General features: G+C 41.0%; 1 protein-coding gene across 1 annotated transcript in view; it reads left to right on the top strand.

The window, feature by feature from the left end:
• HCLS1 (hematopoietic cell-specific Lyn substrate 1) overlaps nt 1-8,885 on the top strand; it is a 30,702-nt gene that overhangs the window by 18,531 nt on the left and 3,286 nt on the right. The window contains exons 7-13 of the mRNA XM_013980963.2: nt 4,938-5,048; nt 5,668-5,723; nt 6,336-6,405; nt 6,985-7,196; nt 7,597-7,701; nt 8,250-8,517; nt 8,648-8,710. Of these exons, the coding sequence (XP_013836417.1) occupies nt 4,938-5,048; nt 5,668-5,723; nt 6,336-6,405; nt 6,985-7,196; nt 7,597-7,701; nt 8,250-8,517; nt 8,648-8,710 (885 nt within the window). The remainder of the gene's footprint in view (nt 1-4,937; nt 5,049-5,667; nt 5,724-6,335; nt 6,406-6,984; nt 7,197-7,596; nt 7,702-8,249; nt 8,518-8,647; nt 8,711-8,885) is intronic.

Consider the following 8,885-nt stretch of genomic DNA (forward strand, 5'->3'; position numbering starts at 1 on the left):
AGTTGTATCCGATAACCCCAAGCTCCCGATCCCTCCCACTCCCTCCCTCTCCCCTCAGACAGCCACAAGTCTATTCTCCAAGTCCATGATTTTCTTTTCTGTGCGTTTCTCCACTCTTCATTGTTATTTTCCCTTCATTGTGTGAACAATACTATTCCATCATCTCTGGCATTCCTCTCGGGTTAGTCTAATCATTGCTCCTTTGCAGGTAAAATGTCCTATCTCTCTTTTTTTCCCATGAAAAGTTTTCTTTTTGTCTCTGATACCCTGAAATACCATCTGGCTATGTCTAGGTATTAGATCTATTTTTTGTTATTCTACATGAGACTTATTGGCTCCTTTTCAATCTGAAAATAACCTTCAATCTGGAAAGTTCTCAGGCATTTTCTCTTTGGATAGTGCCTCTCCTCTCTTCTCTTTCATTCTTTTTTCTGGAAGTCAGATGTATATTAGACTTTTTACTCTCTTCTTGACCTCTCTTTAAAAAAAAAAAAAAAAAGACTTTATTTTTTAGAGCAGTTTTAGATTTACAACAAAATTAAGAAGAATGTATAGAGATTTCTCACGTGCCCCTGACCCTACACGTGCATGGCCTCCCCATTGTCAACATTACTGACCAGAGTGGTACCTTTTTTTTTCTTTTTTTTAAACCAAGTATCATTCTACATTGATGCAGGCCAGGGATCAAATCTGAGTCACATTTGGTACCTATTGCCACAGCTATGGCAATGCTGAATTGTTTAACCCACCATGGGGGCCAGGGATCCAACCTGGCGTCCTGGTGTTGCAGAGATGACACCCATCCTGTTGCGCCACAGTGGGAACTCCAAGAGTATGTTAAGTTTCCTAAGAAACTACCAAATTGTCTTATAAAGTGGCTGCACCATTTTGCATTCCCATCAACAATGAATGAGAATCCCTCTTGCTCCCCATCCTCAATAGCATTTGGTGTTGTGAGAGGTCTGGATCTTGGCAAATTGTTTTTTTTTTTTTTTTTTTTTTTTTTTTTTTGGCATTTTAGAGCTGCACTTGTGGCACATAGAAGTTCCCAGGCTAGGGGTCCAATTGGAGCTGTGGCCGCTGGCCTATGACAGCTGCAGCAACTCCAGATCCTAGCCGCATCTATGACCTACACCAGAGCTCATGGCAATGCCTGATCCTTAACCCACTGATCAAGGCCAGAGATCAAACTTGTGTCCTCATGGATGCTAGGCAGATTTGTTAACCTCTGAGCCACAATAGGAACTTTGGATCTTGGCTATTTTAATTGGTGTCTTGTTGTTTTAATTTGCATTTACCTGATGACATAAAATGTGGAGCATCTTTTCATATGCTTATTTGCCATCTGTATATCTTTTTTTTTTTTTTTTTTTTGTCTTTTTGTCTTTTCTAGGGCTGCACCCGTGGCATATGGAGTTTCCCAGGCTAGGGGGTCTAATCGGAGCTGTAGCTACCAGCCTATGCCCCAACCACAGCAACACCAGATCTTAGCCACGTCTGTGACCTATACCACAGCTCACGGCAACGCCAGATCCTTAACCCACTGAGTGAGGCCAAGGATTGAACCTGTAACCTCATGGTTCCTAGTCAGATTCATTAACCACTGAGCCACGACAGGAACTCCTGTATATCTTCTTTGGTAAGGTGTCTGTTATGGTATTTGGACCATTTTTAAATTGGTTTACTTATTTCCTTACTGTTGAGTTTTAAAAATTCTTTTTATATTTAGGGTAACAGTCCTTTATGAGCTCTTTTGCAAATATTTTCTCCAGTCTATAGTTCACATTCTCATTTCCTTGACATTGTCTTTCACAGAGCAAAAGTTTAAAAAAATGCTAATGAAATGCAACTTATCAATTATTTCTTTCATGTTTTGTTTTTGGTGTTGTGTCTAAAAGGCATCTCCATACCTGAGGTCATCTAGGTTTTCTTCTGTTATCTTCTAGGAGTTTTATAGTTTTGCCTTTTACGTCTAGGTCTGTGATCAATTTTGAGTTTAGCTTTTGTAAAGAGACAATTTTTGTAATGCCCGTGTCCAGATTCTTTTTCTTTTTTTTTTTTTTTTGGTCTATGGATGTCCAGTTGTTCCAATACCATTTGTCGAAAAAACTATCTTCTCTTCATGGTATTACCTTTGCTTCTTTGTCATGAATCAATCGATTATAATTATAGAGGTCTCTTTCTGAACTCTATTTATGGACTTTCTATTCTATTCCATTGACCTAATTTGTCTATTTTTTCACCTATACCACACTGTCTTGATTACTTTACCTTCATAATTGGTCTTAAAGTCAAGAAATACCAATCTTCTAACTTTATTCTCCTTCAATATTGTGTTGGCTATTCTAGGTATTTTGCTTCATCATAGAAACTTTAGAGACAGATGGTTGATCAACAAATTACAACTTACTGGGGTTTTGATTGGGATTGCAGTGAACCTATGGATCATGTTGGGAAGAACTAATATTTTGACAATAATCGAGTCTTCCTATCCATGAACCTAGAATATCTCTCTATTTATTTAGTTTTTTTTTATTTTCTTCAGCAGAATTTCATGGTTTTCATCATGTAAATCTTGTACATATTTTGATAAATTTATATCTAAATATTTTTTGTTGTAGTACTAATGTAAATGATATTGTGTTTTAAATTTCAAATTCCACTTATTTGTTGCTTGTATATAGGAAAGCAATTGATTATTGTATATTAACCTTGTATCCTGCAACCTTGACATAATTGCTCATTAATTTCAAGAGTTTGTCAATTTTTGGTGGGATTTTCTACTTAGTCATAATCATTTGTGAACAAAGACAGCTATGTATCTTTTTTTCCAGCCTACATACTTCTTTTCTTGTATTATTGCATTAGTAAAGACTGCAAGTACAATATTGAAAAAGAGTACTGAGAGGGGATATACATTCCTTGTATCTGATCTTAGTTGGAAAGCTTAAACTATAAAGCTGTATAGTCTTTATCAGGTTGAGAAAGTTCACCTCTATTTCTAGTTTACTGAGAATTTTTACTGTGAACAGTGTTGGATTTTATAAAATGCTTTTTCTGCATCTGTTGATATTCATGTGATTTTTCTCTTTTTGCTTGTTGATGTGATGGATTACACTAACTGTTTTTCCAATGTTAAATCAGCATTGCATGCTTGGGATACATCCCACTTGGTCATGGTAGCTAATTCTTTTCATACATTGTTGGATTCAATTTGCTAATATTGTGTTGAGGATTTTTGACTCTATGTTCATGAGAAATATTGGTCTCTAGTTTTGTTTTATTTTTATGTCTTTGTCTGGTTCTGGTATTAGAGCAAGACTGACTTTATAGAACAGTTGGAAAGTATTCCCTCTGTTTTTATCCTCTGAAAAGGTATGCAGAGAATTGGTATAATTTCTTCCTTAAATGTTTGGTGGAATTCATCAGTGAACCCATATGAGCCTGGTGCTTCCCATTTGGGAAGAGTATTGATTCAATTTCCTTTGTAGATACGGGCCTATTCAGATCTTCTGTTTCTTTTTGTGTGAGTAGTGACAGTTGTATCTTTCAAGGAACTGGTCCATTTCATCTAAGTTATCAAATATGTGGGCATAAAGTTATTCATAGCATATTTTTTATCCTTCTAATTTCCTTAGAATCTATAATGATGGAGCCTATTTCATTTCTGATATTGGTAATTCATGTTCTCTCCTTTTTTTCTCTCTTGACTAGAGACATCTATTTTACTGATCTTTTACAAGAATAAGCTTTAGTTTTCTTGGATTTTCTCTACTGGCTTCTTGGTTTTGATTTCTTTGTTTTTTTTTTTTCTCTAATTCTAATTTGTTTTCTTCTGCTTACTTTGGATTTAATTTGCTCTTCATTTTCTAGTTTCCTGAGTAGGAAACTTAAATTGTAGATTTTAGATTTTTTTCTTTTCTAATATATGCATTCAATGATATAAACTTCCCCCTACATACTGCTTTTACTGCATCCTAAAAATTTTAATAAGTTGTGTTCTTGATGTCTCTTAATTTCTCTTCTCTATTTCCATCTTTTTATCTCCCTGTGTTGCATTCTGAATAATCCCCTTGGACCCATGTTAAGTTCTTTAAATCTTCCCTCAGTTGTATTTAATTATCATTTAAGCAGTCCCCTACCTTTTTAAACTTTTTTTCATATATTTTCATCTGTACAAGTTCCTTTTGGTTTTATTACAAATCTGCTGGTTCTTTTTCCATAATGCCTTGTTGCTTTCATCATGTTCCCTCCTTCTTTAAGCTCTCTGGTTATTTTAAAAATATTCATTTTGTAGTTTCTTTCACATTGTTATATTATTTGCAGTTCTCAGAGGTGTCAGTTCTTCTTTTCAATTAATGTTTTCCCTCATGAATATTTATTTATTTGATAGTTTGTCATTTCTTGTATAGAAAGTAGAACCCCAGGCCATAAATCATAATCCTGAGGCACTAAATTTGGGACTTAAAATGGCTTGGGTTTTCTGTGTCAGCTCATGATTGCCATCATATCTACTGTTTTGATTCATCTATTTCTGGAGCCATGAATTTTTTTCTTCTTTTGTTTTGAGATGCATTTTTTTAAATTATATTTTATCTGACATTGCTAAATGTTTATATGGGAGTAGGGAAAGACATATATTTCATACACATTTGTCTTTTTTTCTGGAAGTCTCTCCTTCCTTGAAGAGGAGAGAAAATTGAAATTATCTTCTCATCTTGGAATGGAAGTAAGGGGGAAAGGGAAAGTGTGAACATGTTGAATTAAACTTATAATAGGTGGCTTGGAACACTACCTCTCTTTGATTCACCCATATTGGAGCCCTGTTCTCTTCCTGGGCCCCTATCACCCTGCACCCACCCCCTCCTTGACTCATCTTCTGCAGCACTTCCCTGTGGGCTGAGAGTGGGCTCTCATGACTTCTTCTTCCACCATAGATTACTCTCGTGGCTTTGGTGGCCGTTATGGTATAGAGGCAGATAAACGGGACAAGGCTGCTCTAGGATATGACTACAAGGGAGAGACAGAGAAACATGAATCCCAGAGAGGTGAGTTGGGGTCAGAGAGGAGGGAGGTCACAGAGTACATGGGACCCTCCTCCTGTCCTTCCTGAAAGCTGACACAGGACCCAGAATACGGAGGTGCAGATATGCAGTGAAAGTGATGGGATGAAGAGTGAGCATCCATGTGTGGGGGTAGGTGCAGGGAGACCAACAGGATGGAGAGGAAAACAGCAAGACTAGGAGCAGGACAGAGGAAGGAGACCTCAAAGAGAAGGGGTCATTGAGAAATGGATGAGGATGGACAGGCAAGAGGTGATTTGGCTGTCTTAGAGAACCCCCTGCATCGCAGAGAGAGGGCCTTCTTCCCTGGGGATGACTGGGAGGCTCTATTTAACCTTTCATCTTTTACATTTTCCCCTTTTCTGTCACTTCTTTTTGTTTTGCTCTCTCATTTCTCTTCCCTCCATTCTCTCCCAAGTGTTTTTCTCCCCATCCTTTTCCATCTCTTCCCATCCTTGCCTCACTTTATCCTCTGGTTCTTACACTTCCTCCTCAATCTCTCTGTTTTCTTCATTCCTATCTTCTGGCCTTTCTTCCCACTGCTCCCTCTTCCCCACACATTTCCAGCATTTTAACTCTTCTTATAACTCTTTCCATCCTGCAGATTATGCCAAGGGCTTTGGTGGTCAGTATGGCATCCAGAAGGACCGTGTGGATAAGGTAAAGTACAGAACACCAGTGTCTTGAGAAGAGTTCCTTGAAGTGCATGGAGAAGAGTGAAAAGCAAAGCTGGAAAAAGGATGGGAAAATCTAGGCACCCTGTGCTATCCTCCTGGTGTCCGGTGTCCTCTCCTCATCAACTGCCCTCAGCATTTAATGGGCATGTCTCCCAAAGCCTGAGCTTCAACTAATAAGAATGAAGGGAGGCAGAGAGAAATACACATAAATTTCAGGGGAAGGTGATGTTTGAAATTTCATTGATTGCTTATCATCATTTAACTCAATCTGTAATCTCTTCCCATTCATTCACTATCTTCCCCCACTCCTCTTAACACACTGGCCAGAGCCCTGCTGTATTCCAGGCAACTGGACTTAGAAAACTGAGATTTTAGGAACACTGAGCTTTTAAGAAGATGAGCTGATCCCACCAGTTTAGAACTCCTTTATCTCTTTCTCTGCCACAAAACAATAATATCTGAGTACACTGTCCAACTATTGAGCATCAAATGGTTAGGGATACTTCCTATAGTGGCCCCAATCCCCAATATTGCCTTCTGGGCCACTATTACTCACTTCCCCCTCCCCCCAGTACACATACTGTTCTACCTGCAGAGCGCTGTTGGCTTCAATGAAATGGAGGCCCCCACCACAGCTTACAAGAAGACAACACCCATAGAGGCTGGTGAGTCTTAATTCCCTCTGTGCTTCTCAACCTCCTCTCCCACCTCATTCTTTCTTCTTCCTAGACTACCTCCTCCATGCCTTTAACCATCCAGATTAGCTGAGGTAGACATGACCCTTACCACATATCCCCAGATTCTAAAAAACTAGATTAAGTGGCTAGAGAGATAGAGTGAGGTAGAGGAAGAAACTGAGCAGAGAACACAGGGAGGGAGGGAGGGAGGGAGCCATTACATGGGAAAAGGAGCTTTGGATGGAGATAGAGGGTGAATGGTGACCAGAGTACATACAGATTTAAGAAATGTGGACAGGAAGGATGCAGATTAGGGAACCAAGCCTTGGGACTTAGAAAAGATGAGTCTCTGAGAGCGCATGGCCAGGCTTTATGGAAATCTCAGCTTCAGGTCTACATCCTCTTCCTATAACTCCCTTGTTCTTTCACTGATACCTCTTTACCTCCTCTTCCATAAGTTCCCTCTGTGCCTGCTTTTCTCCTGGATATTTAACTCATTCTTCTACTTTTGAGTACCATTCCCCCAACTCCAACCTGAGACAATCCTTTTCTTGCCTGTGTTTGCAGCTTCTAGTGGAGCCCGTGGGCTGAAGGCAAAATTTGAGTCCATGGCTGAAGAAAAGAGAAAGCGGGAGGAAGAAGAGAAGGCACAGCAGATGGCCAGGCAGCAACAAGAAAGAAAAGCCTTGGTAAAGAAGAGCCAAGAGGCTCAGCAGCCAGTGGCCACTTTGGAAGAGCCAGTGGTACCAGCCCCATTGCCCAAGAAAATCTCCTCAGAGGTAAGTGCTTGGCCCTCTGGGATTCACATCCAAAGTTCCTTGCTCAGACAGGAGCCCAAGGGGTCTATATTCTTAGCAGAAAATAAGGCACAGGCTTCCTCCCCATGCTGTTCCTGTCTTCAGGAAGATTTCACTCTGTGTAATTGAGCTTCATATGGATGAGAATGTTAGGTAAAAAAGAACCAAGATTTACATAGTACAATAGAAGACAGGACATCAGCCAGTACAGCCAATTACTGCTTCAAGATCAAAAGGAAGGAGCTATCATTTCAGTTTGGAGCCCATATGGAGGGATGATTGATTTGAATTGGCAGAGATAGGAGGGGACATTCTAGGTCAGCATAAAAGAGAAGAAGTTTCCTTGGAAACTTGGTCACTAGAGATGCTTCATTCTCCACAGGCTTGGCCTCCAGCAGGGAGCTGTGCATCGTCAGAGCCTGAGCCTGTGAAAACCAGTAGGGAACATCCAGTGCCTCCCCTGCCCTCCAGGCAGAATCCGCCAGAGGTAAGCAGAGCCCCAAAGATTCTTTGCCCCTTCCCTATCGCCTCAAGTCCTAGTGGTGGGCCATACAGGGTGATCAACCATCCTGGTTTGTTTGGGACTATCTTGGGCTTAGCACTGAAAGTCTGATATTCTGGGAAATCACCCAGTCCTGGGCAGACTAGGACAATTAATCATTCTAGCTATTATCATATCTAGCTTCCCAATATTTTTTTTTATTTGATTTTTTGTTTGTTGTTTTTTGTTTTGGCTTCAATGTTTTCCTGGTTTTCCAAGGAATTTGACTTGCTTTCCATGCCCTTTTCCTCACACCTTTTACCTTCCCCTCTGTCATTCCCTTGGTAAGAGTTTTGAGTGAGCAGATGGGGAGTTTGAGGAATGAAGATGGATGGAAGACTCTGTTCCCTAGGAGAGGCTGTTAGGAGGCAAGGGTAGTGGGTAGAAGTGGTGGAACGGGGATGGGTGGAGTCTTGGCAGTCCTCCACGGGGAAGTTTTGGAGAGGAAGCTCTGGCAAATGAAAGTTGCCTTGCTTCACACTATCTCTTCTCAGGACTATGAGGAGCCCCCAGCTCTGCCACCCAGGACTCCAGAAGTCTTCCAGATGGAGGAACAGCCAGAGTATGAAGAAGTACCTGAGCCTGAGTCCAAACTTAAGCCTGAGCCCAAGCCCGAGCCTGAGCCTGAGCCCGAGCCTGAGCCTGAGAATGACTATGAGGATGTTGGGGAGATGGACAGACACGAGCAGGATGATGAACCAGAGGGGGACTATGAGGATGTGCTTGAGCCTCAGCATCCTTCTTTTTCCTCTACTCTGGCTGGTGAGTGGTGGGAAAGCTCCTTGCTCACTCCAGGGGAGAGGAAGAGGAAGATTTCCCCATTACACGGAAGGACCTGTCTGTTTTCCTTCTCCATGTTAGTGAGACCATGTTCATATTTCTCATTATGCAGGATCATCAGGCAGCCCAGGTGGGGCTGGGATCTCAGCTGTAGCCTTGTATGATTACCAAGGAGGTAAGCTGGGAGTGGCCTGAGGGGTCTGGTTCCTGGAGGCCTTTGATACAAAAGAGAGGGGGGGATTCTGGGGGGCAGGGAAGAACCCAGGCTTGACATTATGAACAGGCCTATTTCTTTCCCTGAGATTTAAAGGGGGTAGAGTGGTGGAGGCATGCCTGCCTGATTATCCTAA

The sequence above is a fragment of the Sus scrofa genome, chromosome 13 (assembly GCF_000003025.6).
Source record: "Sus scrofa isolate TJ Tabasco breed Duroc chromosome 13, Sscrofa11.1, whole genome shotgun sequence".
NCBI classification, from domain to species: Eukaryota; Metazoa; Chordata; class Mammalia; order Artiodactyla; family Suidae; genus Sus; species Sus scrofa.